We start from the raw sequence: 22,183 nt of genomic DNA, 5'->3' as shown, positions 1-22,183 counted from the left end.
CGACAACAGCTTAAAAAATACCATTGTAGTTGTGATTCTGCTGTTTTTGTTGAGCTTGAATTAAAGTTCTCTTCTCATTATGTCTGTTGGGAGCCATTCCTATGTGAGGAGATACTACAGGTTGTTTTCCTTAAAACAAAAAAGGAGAAACATTCAGTACATTTGTATTTTTTCAATTAATCCTTTAGGAGTGATTTTTTCCCCCTTTCATATTCTTCCTAGTCCATCCATAACAGCTGCTTGGGCTTTGGAACCAAGAAGAGCTGTGGTTTTATCTCTCAGTGCCTCAATTTCTCTGATTACTTCTTAGGGTTGCTGTGGGGAGTAAGAAAAAATCGTTTAAGAAAAATGGCTGACATGTGGTGTGGTGCGTGTTCAATAACAGTTTTCAGTTCTCCTCCCGAATAGATAGAGAAGTGGAGCAGTAATGATTGCCCATGACTCTTGACAAGAGCCAGGAACCCTAGTATTTCTTGTATCATTGATGGACTAAGCCTTACGGGCATTTCCTCAGCTAAAAACCAGGATTGAAGTATTCTGTTTTGTGAGCTCAGCAAGGCTAACTCCTCCCCAATCCCTGACATCTATTTTTCTAGCTTGAGTCTTCTTGGAAGACATACTCAGTGGCAATTCTGGCTTATTATCAGAAGTAGTTAGGTGACTGTAGTAGTTGGTGCTTGAGAAATGGAGGATTTCCTAAACATCAGGGTCCCAAATTTTACTTCAGAGTTAAAAGACACTTTTTGTCTGAGGGCCATGTTGGAATGTACTTGGGTGATGTGAACCAGGGAGAGTGCAGTGGGCTGTGGTAGGAGCGTGGTGAATTGGGCGGTCGGGGGAATGCTCCTCTCTGGCAACGGAAGCATTTCAGCCCCAACTGATAGTTGGGAGTCAGAAAGGTCTGGAGTCTCATCTTTGCTCTGACACTTGGTTGGGGGATCCTGAACCTTTATGAGCCCATTTCTTCATCTGTAAAATGGGCTTTTAAAAAATCCCCATCTCACAGTCTTATTGTGAGGATTCAGTGTATTTAGAGGATTTGGCACATGGTAAGTGCTTAGGAAATGTGAGTTCCTCTCCCCTTATACCTTCTTCATGGCACAGGTGCCCAGGAAGGGGATATAAACGATATCTGGGCTCTGAGAAGTCTCTTGTACTGAACCATAGAAAAGGTTCTGCTTACAGTGATAGCTTAATGAATTTGCTGTTCAGATTTCTAGCAAAATAACACTTGAAATATTTTATTTAATAGCACCACCACTTTAGTATATTATAACGGCCTGTTTCACCACCTTTTACTATCCATTTGTAAAGTATTTTTCCTCGGTTTTATTGTGTTGTTTGGTGGTGAGTAATGGTCCTCCTTTGGCTAGCCAAATAACAATTGTCATTATTTTTTATCTATGTTAAAGAGGCGGAGGAAAGGAAAATTTAGTTTAACATCTCCTGAAGCTTGAAATGCCAGAAATATTTTAAAAGTCTGGGTTTACTATAGTTTGAGATTGTTTCTGTTGTCTAGATAATTTCACATTAGAGGTGAAAAATGTACCATACGTTTAAATTTTGTTGTTAACCCCATTTTGGTGTGCTATAGCTATTTAAATGGAGTTGACTCTGCCCCCATCTAGATAATAGAAATCTGGATATGCAGAGGGCCTTCTCCCTCCCTTCAGAGGGCTCAGTGGGAAAGGCACACAGGCGTGCCTGTCATTGCCAGTGGCAGCAAAGATCGGAGGAAGGGAAGGTCGGAGTATGTTAAAGGAGTTGTAGAGTACAGCCTGACTCTTTCACAAGGTTTCTAGAAATAGAGCAGGTAGTAGAAACCGAAGTGAGAAGAAAAAAGAACTAACACCAATGAGGACCTTCTGTCCCCTTCTCTCTGCCGACTGCCACCACCTCACCCAGACCTGCATTTTCTTTCTCCGGGGAGTTAGCAACAGCTTTCCAGCTGGTCTCTCTACTTCCCCCATTTGTTTTCCCATAATTTTCTGTCCCAGTTTCATAACTCCCTCTTATGAATTTTTTTCCCTTTATTTTTTAGATGATTTAAACATACTTACTTAAAAATCTTCTTCAGATTGCTTTATTGTTTCTGTTTCCTCAATTGTGAATTCTCTCATTTGTTAAGTTGTCTTTTTAATAGCCGTCTTCTTACAGCTCTGAGTTTTCTCCCGTTTCTGATCTTTGGATGGTTTTGTCTTGATTTTGAGCCCTATAGTGTACCTTACACTATTTTTTAGGTATGCATATTTTGCAGTTATTCCTCTTGTGATTAGACCAACATGGGGGAGCTCCTTGTGTGTGAGGCCTCTCCGTCCATTCTCTATGCAGCAGCAGCCAGAGTCACCTTTCTTGATTTTTTTTTTATTTTTTTGACACAAGGTTTGGCTCTGTTGCCCAGGCTGGAGTGCAGTGGTACGATCTCAGTTCACTGCAGCCTCCTGGGTTCAAGCCATCCTCCCACCTCCACCTCCCGAGTAGCTGGGACTACAGGCACATGCCGTCATCCGTGGCTAATTTTTTGTATTTTTTTGTAGAGATAGGGTTTCACTATGTTGCCCAGGCTGGTCTCGAATTCGTGAGCTCAAGCTATCTGCCTGCCCTGGCCTCCCAAAGTGCTCGGATTATAGGTGTGAACCACGATGCCCAGCCTGGAGTCACCTTTCTGAAGCACGTGTGTGACCGGCCCAGTCCATTGCAGGGCCTTTCAGTGGTCGGTCTTCCTTTTTTTTTTTTTTTTAACGTGTTGTATAGGACTCTTTGTTTCTTCCCTGCCCATCTTTCCAGCCTCACCCTTTCTTCGCTGCTTGACTCTGTTCATGTTGTTTTCCATGCTTAGACTGTTCCATTTCCCCTCCTTGAGGCTTGCCTCTCATTGATGTTAGAAGCCCTCTGCTGTCGTTCTCCCTGCCACCCTCATTCTGGGGCACTCTGGGATGGTTGCCCTGTAACCCTCATAGTTTGTTTACATATGTTTCTCTAAAACCAGTCCATGTCCTCCTGGGACAGTTTTGTATCCCCAGTGCCCATTGCAGTGCCCAGCACAAGAAACACACAAGGGACTCTTCTTGAGTTATTCCACCCGAGCACCATTCCAGGTGTTTTACATGCTGGCTTAGTTTTGCCTCCCTGGAAAGCAGAGCCTGAGATACGGATTAGAGTGTAAGGGATTTACTTGGGATTTGACATCAGGGAGCAGGAATGAGGGCTCAGGGAGAGTAAGACAGGAATGAAAGCAAAGCCTGTAAGGGTGCAGTAATGATCTGGTTACTGCTGGGACTCTCTGAGGGACTGTATATACTATGCCTGTGTGGTCCATCTGAAGGATGGGAGACTGGGACATTTACCCAACAGCTGTCTTCTCTCACTGGTTGAGAGTTTCCCCAGAAATGGAAACTGTTTCACACTTCCACACTGCTTTACTGGCTTGTTCATAGAGCTTTGGAAAAAGCCCCAAGGCAGCAGAGATGTAGAGGGTGTTTGAGGTGGGCCTATGTCTATGGGAACTGTCCACACAGCAGCAGCTGAAGTCAGAGGTGGGCCAAGGGTATGTGGCAAGGGACATGAAAAGCAAATGCTGCCTATACACTATCTCTTTTAATCCTCATAGCTGTCTTGTGGAGGAATACTTATCTTCTTTGCAGAGAATTGTGGAGTTAGAATATGAAGGGATTTGTATCCATCTTCAAAGCCAATACACTTTCTACTATGCCCGTATACAAATATCCCTTCATTAACACCTCTTTATTAAGCACCCATTGTGCACCAAGATGGATTAGGTCATCGATGGACTAGCCAGGTTGGCCAGATTCATCTAAAGCCATACTTGCCCCTGGATGTAGAAATGGGGCCAGGGCCAGGAGGTTGGCTGGCGGGGTAGAGTCAGGGAGGACCCTGTAATTGTCATGGACACTTTATAATCCTGTTTGTTTCTACCTGGGCCCAGCCTGCATTTACATATTCATGTGGCCCACTCACTTGCTGTGTACCTTGTGTCAAATTAATTCTACTCTTCTTATCCATGAAATGACATGGTAGTTACCTGCCTTGTTTGGTTGCCGTGAGGTTACACAGGATAAAATACTGGATGTGGGTCCTGGCACGTTGTGGGTACACATTATATTTAGTTTTGATGGAATCTGGGCAACAGTAGGTGGGGATAACTTGGGATACTGGCTAGGGGACAAGGCCTAGCAGAAAGCTTGGTTCTCCCACTTCCTTCCCTTTTGGAAAAACAGGCCAGACCTTCTGAAAGTGGTGCAGGAACTGCTTCTGGGACAACTATTCTTGACAGAGCAGGAAGTTTCTGGAGAACACCTTGATGGTAAAACTGAGAAGACACCTAAGCAAAAAGGTGAACTTGTACATTTTGTCCAAACCAACTCATTTTCCAAGCCACATGATGAACTGAAGTTGTCTTGTGAGGCCCAGCTAGTAAAGGCAGGCGAAGTGCCCAAGGTAGGCCTGAAAGATGCCTCAGTGCAGACTGTGGCCACAGAGGGCGACCTGCTCAGATTCAAGCACGAAGCAGCGAGAGAGGCTTGGGAAGAGAAACCGATCAAGAATGCACTCAGCACAGAGCATCGGCCAGAGAACCTGCACGGGGTGCCTGGGTGGCAGGCTGCCCTCCTTTCCCTCCCTGGTGGGACCAACAGAGTAAGTTTTTCCATGTAATAATTATGTACTTACTTTATCCATACAAAAAACTTTGAAAATCACCTTTAATCTCACCACTTTTTTCCCATTTATATGACGAGAATGTCCAGTGTCTCCCTCTGCTTGCACTTACCCTGGCCTCCACCCAGAGCTGCGTGTCCTCACTGACCTTCCCCTGCCTCTCCTTCCCTTCACTCCCTCTGTCTCTCTTCCTCCATCTCAGCCCTATCTAATTTATCTATATATTGTGACATTTATGTGTTTTCCTTAGAAAAAACACCTGTGAGGTCTTGTTTATACATCTGTCTGTAGCAGTCTCTTTCATGTTATGAGGAACATCTTTCCTTGTAATGGCTACATAAGGTTGCATTGTGGAGATGTCCCAAAATTTATACAGTTTTCATTGTATTGATGAACATTTGCTTTTGCAGGTTGCAGTCAAATTGTCATAACCTGACTTTAGAGGTAGGGATGAGAACCTAGGTTTTATCTTGTGCAGACTTTGTGTAGGAGAGGTATTATTCTGAGGGCTTCATCTATATTGTTTTATCCTGACAACACTCATCAAAGATCTGGAAGCCGTACCCCATGTTCCCGTTGTTAACCAGTGGTTAGGGGGCTGAGCTGGGACTCCCACTGTACCTGACTGCACAGCCACACCCTTTCCCTGGATCAGGCTACCTTCCAACCTGGGTTTGTTGAGTGAATGTTTGCATGTAGATTTTCCTTCAGCTTAGATACTGTCTCTAAGCCCTGCACATCCTATCAAATATGCCAGATTGTTAAAACCAGATTCTTTTGGCAATGTTTGATTGGACCCTTATGAAAATCCTCTTGAGGTCACGGCTTGACTCCCCCACGGCCAAGAATCCCCATAGAAGGGAGATGTGTTCTGGGAGAGAAGGAAATAGGTCGTGTTTCTAATAGTGGTTCAGTGAAGGCTGTTGATATTCTTGTTTCTGATGGGTGTTTTGTATCTGAGAAATCAACTGTACACACTGCTTTATAGCATCAGAATGGAGAATTAAGTTTATTTTCTGACCACTAAATTACTGCTTTTGTGCATACAAAAGAGAGTTAGATATATCATTAGCAAAATTGCTTTTGATTGTTTTAAATTATGCACCAAAACTGTAATTTCTAGAAAAGGGTTTTCTAAAGATATCAGTAGAGACCAAAGAGACAGAGAGAGAGAGAGAGAGAGAGAGACTGCCATTATATTAACGGTACCAGAAATGCAAATTTGTGCAGTTTGGCTAGAATAGAAATGCTGTCATCTGCCCCAGCTCCTTCAATTTGTACCTGTATATCAGGAAAACTAGATGTCTTTTGTTTGTTTGGTTTTTTGTTTGAATTTTTCATTGTGTGAGAGATGTTACCCTGTGTTCAGGAAAACTGGAGAATTGAATGGACTTAATTTCCCCAAATATATTAAAACATGTATTTTTTTTAGTTTGAAATTAATCCTCTTGCTATGTCTTCAAAAGGTAGGAAACCGTATTTGTTTATTATTATTTTTAGTATCTATTGGGGATTGTGCTAGATACTCTCTTCCTGTGTGTGTGTATATATATATTACATATGTATTATATGTAATACATATATAATCTCATTTAATATTCTTAAGAGTATGAATTTGGTAGGTATTACCTACATTTTACTTATGAAGAAATATAGGCTCTTAAAAGGCTCAGAAAACCATCCAGAGTGATTTAGCTGGTAAGTGGAGTGACAGGGATAGAAACTAAAGTCTGGTTTTAAATGCAGACAGGGATATTATAAACTTGCCTTTCTCTGGGAGAGAAGAGCCCTCCCATCACCACCATGGCCTCCGGTCTATGCAGAGTAGAAGGAAATTTAATGATATTTTTTGTGGTCTTTGGTAGTTAAGGAGTTGATAATCCTATGGCTTACCTCTTTTAATAAGAGACTCTGATATCCTGTTAAAAGGAACATCAGTGCAGCCCGAGCGTGAGACAGGGAGACCAGATATCCTTACAGTTGTTTAGTTATAGAAACAAGGAGACCAGGTATCCTTTCAATTGTTTAGTTACAGACAAGAGGATGGACTTTACTGATATACATGTGTTTGCATCGGGCCTGGCCACTTACCTGCTTTGAGCCTTTGGCAAGTGTCTAGTACAGTACCTTGTACATGGTAGGAGCTCAGAGTGTGTGAGTTCCTGTTTCCCTTCCATTCCCAAGGAAGAAGTTCCAATGTGACATCTTTAATAATGTGGTAGGTGGGACTCTGTTCAGAGTCCATAAGGTAGCATTTTGTGTGGTGTTATTTTAGAACAAGCATTAGGTTGACTGACGGCAGTCTTCCAACTTGAAATTGGCTTTGGCATTTGTGCACTTGCAGATATCTTTGCTGCTGCCATATGACACACAGATTTGGATCCAGGAATAAAGATTGGTGGAGACTGAGGACCAAGCAAATGATTGTTATTTTCCAGCCCTCTTTGCTAAGGCATCCACCTCCTCCCACGTGGTCTCCTTTTGCCACCTCAAACTGTTCTTATCCTTGAACCTGCTCTCTCCTCTTAACCTGGAATTTCAGAGCAGAAAGCATCTCACTTTTCTGAACTGAGCACCGGACCCTGAAGAGCTAGTCTGAGGTCTGACTCTTGAACCTTCTTGCACTGTGACATTGGACTAGTTGTTTGACATCTCGGTTCTTCATCTGGAAAGTAAGAATGATAATGTCTCTTATCCTGTGAGTTCTGGGAATGCAGAGTTTACTTCAGGATTATGGGAAAGTATGCTTGAAAGCATTTTATATCCTAGAATGTTCAAGAAGGGGCCCTTACTCTTCTTTCCTTCTTAAGAGACCTCAGTGATCTCATTTCTTGGGTCCCAAATATTTTCTGTTTTCCTCTTGGGTTCCTTCTCCTCTGCTATTTAAAAACTGTAAAAAAACACAGCCTTATTGAGATTTAATTCACATGTCATACAATGCATCCCTTTAAGGTGTACAATTCAGTGGGGTTTTTTTAGTCTATTCACAGAGTTGTACAACAATTTTAGAACATTTTCATCATCCCAAAAGAAACCTTGTACTCCTTAACAGTCATTTCCCGTTTCCCCTCAACTCGCCCACCCCAGCCCTAGGCAACCAGGAATCTACTTTGTGTCTCTTTCAATTTGCCTATTCTGGATTATTTCATATAAATGGAATCATGCCATATGTGGTTTTTGGTGACTGGCTTCTTCCACTTAACATACTGTTTTTGAGGTTCATTCACGTTGTAGCATGTATCAGTACTTCATTTATTTTTATTGCCAAACAGTATTCCATAGTATATCCATATGGATATACCACATTCATTAGTTGATGCACATTTGAGCTGTTTCCACTTTTGGTTGTTAGAAATAATGTTGCTATTCATGTACAAATTTTGGGGGTGATAATGTTTTTATTTCTCTTGAGTATATACCTAGGAGTAGAATTGATGGGTAAGATGGTAACTCTATGTTTAATCTTTTTGAGGAACTGCCAGACTGTTTTCTAAAGCGCCTGTACCCTCTTTACATTCTCACCAGAAGTGTGTGAGGGTTCCAGTTTCTCCACTTCATCAACACTTGTTGTTGTCCTTTGATTATAGCCACTCTAATAGGTATGAAATAGTGGTATTTTATTGTGATTTGATTTACATTTTCCTTGGTGACTAATGATGTTGAGCATCTTTTCGCATGCTTATTGGCCATACACGTATCTCCTTTGGAGAAATGACTATCAGAGTTTTTCCTCATCTTTTAATTGGATTATTTGTTTTTATTATTGAGTTGTAGTATTTCTTTAAATATAGTCTGGATTTAAGTCTCACTTCCCAGGTTTTGAATGTTTAAAATTCTCCAGTTGAAAGAGACCTCCCCCATTTGGCCTCTTAAGTTATTGTTTATATGTTCATTCCACAAATAGTTGTTGAGTACCTACTGTGTACTAGTTCTTACGCTAGAAGCTATACAGAGAGTATGGCCAAGATATGCAAAGCCTCTTAACCCTGGAGCTTACAGGTTGGTGCAGAAGATAGACAAAGAACAGATAATTGCACAGGCATTTAATTAAAATGATACTAATGTTCTCTGAGGGGATATGTAGGGGACAGTGAGTATCTAATAGGGAGCCCGGCCTTTGTCTTGGAAATCAAGGCCCATTTTCCTGAGGAAGGCCCATTTGAGCTGAGTTTTAATGAATGCTATTTAGAGTTAGTTGGGGAAGTAGGAAGGAGTAAGTGTTCTGGGCAAAGGAGTCAGCATATGCTAAGGTCCTGAGGTAGAAGGAAGGCATTTTGAGGAACCAAGATCATTGTTGCTGAAGAGCAGGGTAAAGTGGAAGGGGGTATAACTCAGGCTGTAGGTCTTGCAGGACTTTGTAGGCCGTGGTATGGACGTTGACCTTTGTCTTGAGAGAACTGGAAAGCAATTAAAATAGTTTTAGGCAGAAGAGAGGAGTAGTAGGTTTGTCTTTTTGCTGTAGCATGGAGAGTGACTTAGAGAGGGCAAAAGTGAATGTGTGGAGACCACCCAGGAGACTGTTGCCATGACTTAGGTGAGAACTAACAGCATCTTGGAGTTGAGTGGTAGCAGTGGAGGATGAGAAGAGTTGAAAGAATTGAGAGACAGCCTGGGAGTTATAATTAATGGACCCTGGTGAATGGTGAAAGTGGGTGACAAGAATAAAGGGAAACTTAAAAATCATTCCCATGGTTCTAGATTGTGTAGTAAATGGATAGTCATGTGATTCACCAAGACAGAGATTGTTGAAGTGGCATAGATTTGCAGCAGAGACATGGGGTGATGGAGCTGAAGAGTTGAATTTTCAGTTGAATCTGTAGTGCCCGTGAGTCATTATGAATGAAGATGTCTGGGAGTTCTGAGCCTGGGAAATATCCGCTGGGTTGGCAACTTAGTAGCCACCAAAGTAAGGGGTGGTTCTGGGGGACTAGCAGGGGTTGATAGGCCAGACTAGATTAGACTGAGGAATGTTTGGGAAACGAGGAAATAGATAAGGAACAAAATAACATTTTCCAGAAGATCAGGTTGGAAGAAGAACTGCCATTTATGGAGTGTCTGGATTGTCCAGAGAGACAATAGGCCAGGGCCAGGAGGGTGGCGAGGAGAAGCTTGGCCCTTGATAATCAGAGGAGGGACCTGCCAAGATACAAGCTCTTTGGCCGGTGGATAAACATAGCTGCCATTGTAGGAACGAGAAGTCTGGGCAGCCAGTTCGAATGCCGTTTTATAAGGCTGGCATGAGAATGTTGACTGTGCAACCAAAGGAAGTGTGTTCAAAGTGTATTCATTGTTGCATATGTGTGTTTTCAGGAGGCTAAGAAGTCCCGCTTGCCAATCCTAAGAAAACCATCCCGGTCATTAGGAAATATGTATCGTCTCCCTGCCACCCAGGAGGTGGTCGCGCAGCTGCAGAGCCAGATCTTGGAGCTGCAGGGGGAGCTGAAGGAGTTTAAAACTTGTAATAAGCAACTTCACCAAAAGTTAATTCTGGCTGAAGCAGTGATGGAGGGGAGGCCAACGCCCGACAAAACGTTGCTGAATGGTAAGCACCAAGAAAAATGTATTTCCTGTGAGCTAGACAAACGGCTCGATAGAACCGCTTGAAATGTCAACCTTGTTGTTTAGAATTGCAATAAGTTTGAGTATAAATTTCATGAATTGCAGTGATTAATCTTGACTCCTGACAAATGCACAACAGAGGGAACACAATAAGGAGAATGAATCCATTGCTTTCATTTTATTCTGGAGTCTGGATAAAGGGAAATTGTAGGGCTCATAGGTCTGAGGGGGCACTGCTGCCTTCACTAAGGATTATCTGCAGATGCCCCAGTTGTGTTTGGCTTTGTCTGTGGACGCCGTTGGAGTGTGGCATCAGAGGTATGCAAGTGAGGGTCCACTTTGCAGGGTTCTCTGTAATGTCCAGGCCAACTTGGGGATAATTCTAAACCTTACTAACCTTGCGTCTTCCTCTAGAAGTAACCCACTTCCCCACCCTCTTTGAACCTGCTGGCTCTGCTCTCCTGGGAGGCAAGACAACAGTCCCTGTGTTAAAATGTACCTAAATAGTTAGGATCCAGAGACTTGGAGGAAGTGTGTCTAGTGGCGTCCTCTAGTCTAGGACAGTGGTGCTTAGAGATTTTGGACCACTAACCCTTTGAGAATCTGAAGAAAGCAGAGGGCCCTCCCACAGAATGATGAGGTGAGCATATAAGTAGCATTTTACATCATTTTCTCAGGGCTCATGATCCACAGAAGTGCATATGTTGACTCCTAATTTTGAACTTCTGTAAGCAGATGGCAGCAGCACCATAACAAGAACAACAAAAGTAATATTTTATTTATTCATTTCTTCTGTGTGCCAAGCACTATTCTAGGCACTGAGGAGAGAGGAGTGACCAAAGCAGATGAAGTCTTTGTCTAGCTTATATTCTTGTGTGCGTGTAGGGTCGGGGGGAGGACAGAAAGCTGATAATCATACGTACAACATGTGAGAAAATAAGTGCCGTGAAAAAGAACGACGCAGGATTTGGGTGTGGGGAATGTGGAGGAGGGGCAGGATTTGCTCACGTCATGAATGCTAGAGAGCCTCCATGGTGAAGTGGCATTTGAAGGGAAACAGGGGAAATGAGTGCACTAGTCATCTTAGGAAGAAGGCAAAAAGGCCCTGGTGCTGCTGTGAACAGGGGAAGATGGATGAATAGTAAGGAGGCTAATTATGTGGCTGGAGTGGAGTTGAGGAAAGGGAGAGTTGTAGAAGATGAGGTCCGGGAGGCAGTAGATAAGGCAGACTCTCAAAGGCCATTCTAGGACTCTTCTACTTGGTAAGATTGGAAACTTTTGGAGGGTTTTGAGCAGCAGAGTCATGATTTGACTTAAGCCTTAAAGTAGGAGTTGACAGGCTGAGCGCAGTGTCTCACGCATGTAATCCCAGCACTTTGGGAGGCCAAGGCGGGCAGATCGCCTGAGGTCAGGAGTTCGAGACCAGCTTGGCCAACATGGTGAAACCCCATCTCTACTAAAAATACAAAATTAGCCAGGCATGGTGGCGCATGCCTGTAATCCCAGCTCCTCAGGAGGCTGAAGCAGGGGAATTGCTTGAACCCGGGAGGTGGAGGTTGCAGTGAGCAGAGACAAGAGCGAAACTCCATCTCCAAAAAAAAAAAAGTAGGAGCTGACAAACCACAGCCTGTGGGCCAAATCCAGTTCACTTCCTGTTTTTGGAAATAAAGTTTTATTGAAACACAGCCACACCCATTTGTTTGCATATTGTCTGTGTTTGCTTTTGTGCTTTGATGGCAGAATTGAGTAGTTAGCATAGAGACTCTATGGCCTGCAAAGCCTAAAGTATTTATTATTTGACTTAAAGAAAGGTGGTCCAACCTCTGCTTTAAAGGATCACTTTGGATATGAACCTTTGGAAGGATGGAGTTGTCATTCACTGAGATGAGAAGGACTGAAGACTGCATGAGAGGCAAGCATGAGGGGGACATTAGGGGTCTGGTTGGGACCTATGAGATGCCTGTTGACCATCCCGGTGGAGATACTAGATAGGCAATTGAAGACAGACGAGTCTGGAGTCAAGGGTAGAGGTCTGGATTAGAGATACAAAGTTAGGAAATAGCAATATTTGGTACTGTTTGAAGCTATATGACTTGGAGCCATAGCAACCAGGTCCAGGAATTGAAACCAAGGCTCTCTGGTGGTTAAAGGTTGGACCAAGAAGACCAGCCATTGAAGGTAGGAGGGATCCAAGAGAGGGTGACTTCCTAGCAGCTGAGTAAGGAGGGGATTAGCAGCGTCAGATATTGCTATAGGACAGGTAAGACAAGGACTGAGGATTGGCTTTGGGATTTAACAATGTGGAAGTCATTGGTGTACTTGAAGGGAGCTGTTTCCGTGGAGTGGATGCAGCCTGATTGGCATGGGTTGCAGAGAGAGAATGCAGGAGAGAGATTGGAGACAGCAAGCATGGACAGCCCCGAGGAATTATACCGTAAAGCAATGTAGAGAAGGAAGGCAGTTAGGAGCCACATTGTCACCGAACCGCAAGGGATTCAGTGACTCAGGGGACCATGGATGATTACAGTAAAGTGGGGTCATTGGTGGTATCGTCTGGAAGCATGAGCTGCAAAAGTGGAATTTTCAGGGAAGAGAGAGAATGATCTAGAAGTGACAGTGAGGAGCAAAGACACTTATACACTTTGGGCCCATGATATGAGAGCTATGGGAAAGAAATGACCACAACTTTGAAGGCTGAGGGAGAAGCAGTGTCCTTGGGGTCATCCCAAGTTCACTCAGAGTGACGGGGAGAGATGAATGTTCAGAGAGGATATTGATGCTCTTTGGGACTTGCCAGTGAAGGGAATGAGTACCAGTGCAGGAGGTTGCATCAGATTAGAGGATTTCCAGAGTGGGTCAGGGATTGGAGATGACTCTGGAGTCTTGGACATACTGTGGTATTAATAAAACAAGCACCTATTATTTACTGAGTCTTGCTATACACTCTAAGTACATGATCTAATTGGGTTCTCTCAACAGTCCTTTGAGGCAGATACAGAAATTACCACCATCTTATAGTTAAGGCAGTAGTTTCAGAGATAGTGACTTGGCTACAGTCACACTGTGACTAACTTTTCTAGCTAGATGGGAGTCAGCCTGCCTAATTTCAAAGCCCATGTTCTTTACTGTTTCACAAAGCCTAGTATGTGATACTTCTTGTATGAGTTTTATGAAGATCCATAGCCAAAGGTATGTTCCATTTAATTTTAGGTTTTCTTTTGGGTTTACCGTAGTTGAGATTCCAGATAAGAAGGCCTTTGGCAGAATTGCTTTTCCCTTACCACCTCCTTATCTACCTTCTTCTAATCCATTCAACCATCATCCAGGCATCTTTTCATTCATTCAGTGAACATTCCCTGAGGACCTGCTATGTTTCCAGCCTCATGCATTGGGGGTAGGAGAGAAATAAATCAGATACAGTCTCTGCCTTCTGAGAACTCCCCGTCTGGTGTGGGCTGGGGGAGGTGGCAGTTAACTAAATCAATACAGGGTTGTGGGGACCTTCATGGAGGGAAGATTTTATGGCAAAGGTAACTCAGCTCAACAGAGGCCCTGGCACTTTGCCCATAGCTTGCCATTTTTTTAAATTCAAATTTAAATTTTTTATATTTTGTAGAGATGGGGGTCTTGCTATATTGCCCAAGCTGGTCTTGAACTCCTGGCCTCAAGTGGCCCCCCTGCCTCAGCCTCCCGAAGTGCTGGGATTATAGGCATGAGCCACCATGCTGGCTCCTAGCTTGCCATTTGCACTCAATACTGTTTTTATTTTTTACTGAGATACCAGGGTGCCTCAACTCCAGGTGCTACCTCAAACAGTTGCCCGGGAGACCCTAGGGCCTCTCTCTTCTTGGGAAAAATGGGCACGAATTGATAGAATACATTTTCTCACTGAGCTTTTTGAGAGCCTGAACTTAAACCATTTCAGACAAGCTGCAGTATATTTATGCTTTTTATGTCCTGTTATGGCAGCTCGATAGATTAATTTTATCTTATAAATTGCATTTTGCCTCCCCAGTGTTTTTATTTTCCCTGTTGTATCTTTGTGTTCTTCTCAGTTGCTTGGCTAAGTTTCAGATCTTACAGTTTTATTTATTTTTCTTTCTCTTTGTGATTGCCTGTAGCTCAGCCCCCTGTGGGAGCAGCCTACCAGCACAGCCCAGGAGAGCAGAAAGGAATTAAAACCACATCTTCTGTCTGGAGAGACAAGGAAATGGGCAGTGATCAGCAAACAAGCTACGAGATCGGTCAGAATTCAACCCCTGTTTGTATTGAACAGCTTCCATGTGCCAGGCACCACTTGGATGTTTTATCTAAAAATTATTACTAAGCCCATAGCAGCCCTCTCAGGGCATTATTATCATTCCAGTCTAACACATAGGAAGCTGAGATTTTAAGAAATAATTGACCCAGGGTCACCCAGCTGGTAAGCAGGAGAAGAGTCAAGGTACAGTAGGACGTCAGAACCCACCTGTCCATGCGTCAGCATGCTTCTCTACCAGGCAGTGGGCTGGGTTCTGGTGGTTCAACATGAAAAGACACAGCCTGCTCTTAGGGACCCCACAGCTTGGAGGAGACAACCATCCCAACAGCCTGTCGGTATTCAGCGCGGGGCTGCCTGTTGCTGAGGTGTGCTCAGTGTTGGTCCGTGTGCCCAGGAGGAGTGGGTCAGAGGAGAGCCTGTGGCTGAGACTGGGTTTGTGGGGTTTGCCAGGCAGATCAGTGGAAAAGGTGCAGAGATGTGGGTGAGGGCACAGGCAAGTTGTATTCCTTTCTTTTTAAAATTATGAAGTATTAGAAGCATACATAAGCACAAAAGATAATATAACAAATACTCATGTTCTCATTCAACCAGAATGAACAAATGCCTACAGTCTTTTTATGTTAAATATTTTTCCCCCTTCATTAAAAAAAATCACTATTAATCCAGATCTAGTTCACTCTGTTAGAAATAATTGTCCTCAAGAATCCTAAATTTGTCATGGGATGGCCATGGGGACATCAGTCTCTGGAAAAATACTGAGTTGTGGTGTATACACTGTTCCCGGTGGTGTATACTTTTGCAGGGTCCAGAGTCACTGCAGTGAATACATGGTCACATGCTTCTGCATGGTCTGGGCTTTGAGGAGAAAGCTACTCTACCAGGCAATAAAGTCCCCCTTAGCTGAATTGTGGAAAGTTGTAGAACTATAGTATTTCTTATAATGCAAATATTCATAAATGGTCTTGGGGACATCTTTTGATTTCTTCTTGATAGTTCTTAATACAGACTTCTTAACTAATTGGCAGCTTCCCTTTCCCTGTCAGTACTTCCCTTCATTACTGAATGTCTTTCATTTTTCTGAATGTGCTTCCAGAACTTTGTACATGAGTTGCGTCTGCCTGAACTTCCACCTTTTAATTGTTGCGCAGCTGAGGCTGGGTCCTGCGTGTGACATCTTCACTGCTGTTTCTTTTTCACAAGGCCCTTGACAGATACTTGGGATGTGAATAAAGGATTTTACAGGCATCTTGGCCTTCACGTTGAGGGTTAAGAACTCTCTCTCTCTTTGCTCATGCACCGTGATACAGGAGATTCGATTGCGGGAGTGTTACTTCGGGAAGCAGCATTCAGAGTGTTAGAGGCAGACTGCCAGGCTTTGAGGAAGGGCTCTACTGCTTACCTACCCTGAACCCGGAGCAAATTCTTAAGCTCCCTAAGCCTCAACCTCCTCTTCTGTAAAATGGGTATACTAGTGATGCCTCATAATTATTTAAGGGAAATCCTGGGAACTAATCTTTATTTCCATGAGTGAACGCGCTTCTTGCCGTGAAGTACAGACCAAATTCTATTATCATGAGGTTGTTACAGCAAAGATAATTTCTTGTCTTGGAGAGTGATTCACTGGAAAAAAAGCCTTATTGAGAGATATCTCCCTCCCCAGCTCCCCTTTCTCTTCTGGTGTTCAGCCAGAAATACTTGCTGAGTACATTCTCTGTCGCAGACCCTATGCTGGATACTGGAGAAACAGACATGGATGACGTAATCTCCACCCTCAAGGCTCTTATTGACTAGTTCTCATAACAAATTGTGTACAACAAAAATACTGTATTAGGAATGCTTCCTTTAGGTCAGGTAGCAGCTGCTTTCTGAAATGAAATGCCATACTTTATGGTATTTGCATCATGAACAGAGACAAGAGTGTACCTCAAGTCACAAGGAGTGGATTGCAGAACCAGAAATTGGGACATGCAGTCTGACGAGGATTTGTGTGTGAATCTCTCTGAGAGATCTCCTAGGTCACCCAGTCCAACCCACATTGTTGCTTTTGTAGCATTTTTCCAGACTGGCCTTCGCGTGCACGCCTCCGGTGAAGGGCATCTCCTTCTATCTTGGAATGGTTAGAGGATGTTTGTGTTACTTGGATTCCTTCACTACTGTGTGCCAGACACTGTGCTAGCCTTTTTTTTTCTTTTTGCAGATTTTGTTCCATATAATCCCTAAAAACATACACATTCAACTTTTCACAGTGATGTTCTTTCCATTTTACAGATAAAGCTACTAAAGCTCAGAGAGGTCAAGTAACTTGCCTATGTGACAGAGCCAGAGTTTGAAACTGTGTCTGTTGAATTTCAAAGACCGGCTTTTCTACTACATTCCGCTGCCCCTTAAGTATTCAGACAGCTCTCTATATTGAACGGGACTTTCCCTGGGCAGCCAGCAGTGTGGCATGGTGGTTAAGAACAGAAGCTCTGGAGTCAGGCCTGAGCTTGAAGCCACACTACAACCATATGAGACATCTCTTCCCACATTTTAGACACAGGGGAAACTGAGGCTCTTGGATAGTAAAGTCACTTGCCTCAGGCTCTGTGGCCTTCAAACCTCATATTCTTTCTGCTGTACCAGTCCACTTCTCAAACAAGTTTGACTGCATCTCTAAGGGTTTAGCTATTACTAGCTATAAGGAAATATTTCCTGGCAGTGTTGTGAGTGAGTGAAACACCTCACTAAAGAGGATGTCAGGGCATCTCCTGGAAGCCGTTAGACATGGAAATGAGAAGACTGTGTTGTGGATATTCAGAATTACCACTCTTTACTGTTGCTTCACAGAATCTCTCAATATTTCTCACACTGGCACTGACTTCTGGTCTGGGTTAGGTTCTGTACTAGACACTGAGAATGTGAAAATGAAAGGCCACATCTCTGCTATGAAGAAACATGCAGTCTGGTGAGGGAGAGCGGCATTCAGATAACGAATTGCTATGTGAATCAATAAATAAGCCACTTATAATTTTTACTTTAGCACCCAGCACATAGTATATTTGTCTTGAGTAATATGCATAAGGTGCTACAGAACCACAGTGAGTTGTCACTTTTGCATAGTTTGGCAGTGGGCTTGCAGAGGAAGGAAAATTAGATCTGGGTATGGAAAGAGTTCATTAGGTAGGAGTAGAATAGAGGGCTGAGGGTGTTCCAGGCAGAGGGCACGGCCCATGCAAAAGCATGGAGGCATGACACAGCACACTATATGCAGGGAATCATGGTTAATTTTGTAGGAAATCTCCACAGTGGTGCCAGAGATATTCCTGGAAAGGTTGCCTGGAACTAGATCATGGAAGGTCTCATGTAGATACTGGGAATGTCGATGAATTTTAGGCTGTGTGTGTGGGTTTATCATGGTTAAAATTACTTTTTAGAACAGTCACTCTGAGGAAGAGAACAACTGAGGGGTAAGAGAGAAAGACTAGGGCTTTTTTGAGGGAGGCTTGTTAGGAAAGACTGGAGGCCTTTTGAGGGAAATGTGTTAGGAAATACTAGGGCCTTTTTCAGGGAGGCTTGTTAGGCCACTGCAGTGGTCTTGGCTTGGCTATGGCTGTGAGGAAGGAGAGGGGTTGGATTTTAGTAAAAGAGATACTGACATAAATGTATTTGATTTTCAGACTCTGAGATTTGCCCACCTGATGACCTTGCCAGCTTGCCATCATGCAAAGAAAATCCTGAAGATGTTCTGAGCCCAACTTCAATAGCTACTTACTTGAGTTCCAAGAGTCAGCCTTCTGCTAAAGTCAGTGTGATGGGGACTGATCAGTCAGAGAGCATTAAGACCTCAAATGAGACAGAATACTTAAAACAGAAAATCCATGACTTGGAAACTGAGCTGGAAGGCTACCAGAATTTCATATTTCAGCTTCAAAAGCACTCCCAGTGCAGTGAGGCCATTATTACAGTTTTGTGTGGGACAGAAGGGGCCCAGGATGGCTTGAGCAAGCCCAAGAGCGGTTCTGATGAGGAAGAAATGACCTTTTCAAGTTTGCACCAAGTGCGATATGTGAAACACATGAAAATTCTCCATCCGCTGGCCCCAGAGATGATTGATGGCCGGATGCTGGAGAACCGGATGCTGGAGGAACAGGAATACGAGCTGCAGAAGGAGCAGAATATGAACATGCAACTTTTCAGTGAGATCCATAATCTGCAGAATAAGTTCAGAGACCTCTCACCTTCCAGGTACATTCCACCTCTGCCGTCTCCCCGTTTAAGCCTGTAGTCCCCCAGTATTGCCACTAGGTGGGAGCCCATGAGCTAAAGGAGAATGCTGCTCTGTGATGGGTAGAGTGTGTTCTGGGGAAGGCTTGATGGTGGGTTCAGGCAGCCAGGTCCTGTGGAGAAGTGAGAGGTGAGGCCACAAAGAAGAGGAACAGCGACCACGCACGTGAACGTCCGTTACGAGTCTTGGGTCCTCTGGAAAGCTGCAGGGCAGATCTTGCCCTCCTCAAGTTGGAGGCTCAGGGTAAAGGTTTCATACCAGTCACTTGGTGAGTGATAGTGCCTTTGCTGAACTGCAGTGTGTACTCCTGGACTCTCTTACTGGCTTTTGCTGTGCTGTGAAACTAAAACTGATGTGTAGGCAAGGTAGGAGGAATATAAATATTTTCCATATCTTTACTCTTTAAGGTCATCTTAGAGAAATAAGCTTGTATGGAAAGAGAAGAATTCTTAGGTCATGAAGATCATGCTTTATGGGCATAGATATATACAGTTTTGCTTCATGAGATATGGCAAAAATGGGATCATTTGTGAAGTTGACCTTCATTTGTCACTAATTTGAGTCAAACACATTGTTCTGAATTGTCAGGAGCCAGGATGAATTTTTCAAGACTTCCCAAGCAGTGAGATTGAAGGAAGCTTGTAATTATTGAAAGGCTGTTGTCTCAGGCCCCTGGTTAGGCACTTTTCTTATCCAATCCTCAAAATCACCTGAGAAGGAGGTATTCCTAAACTAGTTATTATAGGTAAGGAAACAGCCTCAAAGCAGCTGCAGTGACTTGGCAGAGAACATTCACAGAGCTGGTCAGAGCCATTGCCAGGGTTCAAGCCCACATTATCCCACTCCAGTACCCATGTTTACTCATGTTACTCATCAGTTACCCATGTTTACCCATGTTACTCCAGTACTCACATGATACTGGCCCCCACCTTTAATGCTGGTATCATGTAATCTGCATGTGCACACACTATGTTGATGGTGACTGCCAGCCCATGTAGTGTTGTCATTTACAGGAAGGAGAAAATTACATTGAACTGAAGTGTCAACATCTTTGCCAAGCTACTCTCTGGTGCAAGGTTACTGTGGCCAGTTTACATGAGTCACATTTCTCTTAACCTGTGTACTTCTCAGTGCCTTTCTCTTATGGGCTCACATAGGAAAAGATGGCACATGGCAGTAAGAAGGTAATATTGCATAATGATCTTCAAAGTGAGAATTGTGTTTGAATCCAAAATCTTTACCACTTAACTAGCTTTGCAATCAGTTTCTTCTTCTGTAAAAGGGGACATTTATACATTTGTTGGAAGACAGAGGATCAGATAACATATAAAGCACTGAATTCAGTTACTGACAGGTCCTAGACCCTCAGTAAATGGTAGTCAGCATCATGATTCTTCAGTGACGTTTTGTTCGGGAGGAGAGAGTCCTATCTTTTTTTCTTTGTGGTACACTTTCTTTATCACACTTCGTGAAAATTTTTGGTAGATCCTCTGACCCTTGGGGCACTTGTTTCTACAATTCAGAATAGTATTTTTGAAGAGTGTATGGAAACTAATTGTTTGCCTGAGTCCTTGCCAATCTGTACTTTAATTGGGGGCTTTATAAGGTTAAAAATGTTGCAGAAGAATCTTTGTTCCAGCATTTGTTGGCTGTGTGAAATCAAAGAAGGGGTGACCTTGTACAGTTTCAATTTTTCTAAAAGTATATATACTTGTACAGCTGCAGGCTTTTAAAAATTGTACTCTGTCATTTTTCCAATTAGTGTTAAGGTCACAAAAATTCAATTCTAAAATGGTCCAAGTATTTTCTTTCCCCTCTTTTATCAGATACGATTCATTAGTTCAGTCCCAAGCCAGGGAGCTCTCCCTTCAACGGCAGCAGATTAAGGATGGCCATGGCATCTGTGTCATCTCCCGTCAACACATGAACACCATGATTAAGGCATTTGAGGAGTTGCTGCAGGCCAGCGATGTGGATTACTGCGTGGCCGAGGGTTTCCAGGAACAGTTGAATCAATGTGCTGAGCTGCTGGAGAAATTGGAAAAGCTATTTCTCAACGGTAAGTAGGGTGAGGTATGCGAGTCCTAAGACATCAGTAATTGACCCAGGACTTCTTGGAGGGGCACAGGAGGAGCTAACTCGTTGGCCTTACTTATCTTTCACCCCTCTGCCTTGATGAGGTGACAGCAGAACCACACTGGCTGCTGCTTCCTCCCAGTGACCACTTCCACATGGCTTGTGGTTGGCACTGTTACAAACCAGGAGTCCAGTTTAGATGCCTCAGGGGCCAGGCTGGCAAGGTACATGAGTGAAGCCAGCCAGAAGGCACTGCCTCTCACTCAGCAGTGGTCACATGGTTGCCAGTTCTTGCATCTTACAAATTTTCCAGAAAAGATGAGTTTTTTGTTTTGTTTTGTTTTTTTGTGTGTGTGTGAAAACTCGTGTGTTTTAAATGTTGGCAAGCAAAAAATCCAGTCAACCAAGCAAAATTTTTATCAGTTAAAAAGCATATCGAAGAGTTAAGGATGGCCAGAGGAAGGATGAAAGAAACCTTTGCTATGTGCTAGGTAAAATTTTTAAAATAATTTTTTTTTGAGGCTACAGCAAAGAACTCCCATTTACTGTGCACCCAGCTTCATCAGTTGTTAGCATTTGCCACATATGTTTTATCTTTCCCTGTCTGTACACACACACACTCTATTATTATCTTTCTGAGCCCTGTGAGAGTGGATTGATGCTATGATGTTCCTTTCTCCCTAGATAATTCAGGGTGTGGTTCCTCAGACCAAGGACATTCTCGTGCGTAACCATGGTACTGTTGTCACAATCAGAAATAGTGTTGTCTAATATACTATTATCTAATATACAGCCTATATTTGAATTTTTATAATTAATTCAATAATGTCTTTTATGACAGTTTGTTCTGTATCCTGATCCTGATCCGGGATCCAGTCCCCACATTACATTTAGTTGTCATGTGTCTCTCGTCTCCTTTAATCCGGAGTAGTTCCTCACCCTTTCTTCTTTTCATGATGTGAACATACTTGAATAGTTCAGGCTAGCCCCTCACTTTGGGGTCATCTGTTCTTTCCACAAGATTCAATTCACGATTAGATTAGATTGGTTAGATTAGATTGGCTATGCAGTTTTGGCAGAAATGCTACATAAGAGATTATTTTGTTCTTATGGTATTTTCTTAAAGAGGCACACAATATTAATCCCATTTTTGGTGATATTAACTTTGATCACTTCCTTAAGGTAATGTCTGTCAGTTTTCTCCAGTGTAAATTATATTAACCTGTGTAATGAATGAGTAATTTGTAGAAGATACTTTGTTACTCTGTAACTATTCTCTTCCTCTTCAAACTTCTACCATGAGTTTTACCATATATTGATGATTCTTGTCTGAGTCAAATGTTCCT

General features: G+C 43.1%; 1 protein-coding gene across 4 annotated transcripts in view; it reads left to right on the top strand.

Moving 5' to 3' along the window:
• CDK5RAP2 (CDK5 regulatory subunit associated protein 2) overlaps positions 1 to 22,183 on the top strand; it is a 186,914-nt gene that overhangs the window by 120,926 nt on the left and 43,805 nt on the right. For all 4 annotated transcript variants that reach the window (XM_030817710.1, XM_030817712.1, XM_030817709.1 and 1 more), the window contains 5 exons: positions 4,239 to 4,656; positions 9,988 to 10,219; positions 14,358 to 14,480; positions 18,154 to 18,721; positions 20,588 to 20,820. In XM_030817710.1, coding sequence (XP_030673570.1) covers positions 4,239 to 4,656; positions 9,988 to 10,219; positions 14,358 to 14,480; positions 18,154 to 18,721; positions 20,588 to 20,820 — 1,574 coding nt within the window. The remainder of the gene's footprint in view (positions 1 to 4,238; positions 4,657 to 9,987; positions 10,220 to 14,357; positions 14,481 to 18,153; positions 18,722 to 20,587; positions 20,821 to 22,183) is intronic.

Source organism: Nomascus leucogenys, chromosome 8, assembly GCF_006542625.1.
Source record: "Nomascus leucogenys isolate Asia chromosome 8, Asia_NLE_v1, whole genome shotgun sequence".
Classification (NCBI taxonomy): Eukaryota; Metazoa; Chordata; class Mammalia; order Primates; family Hylobatidae; genus Nomascus; species Nomascus leucogenys.
This window is presented reverse-complemented; position numbering and strand designations above follow the sequence as displayed.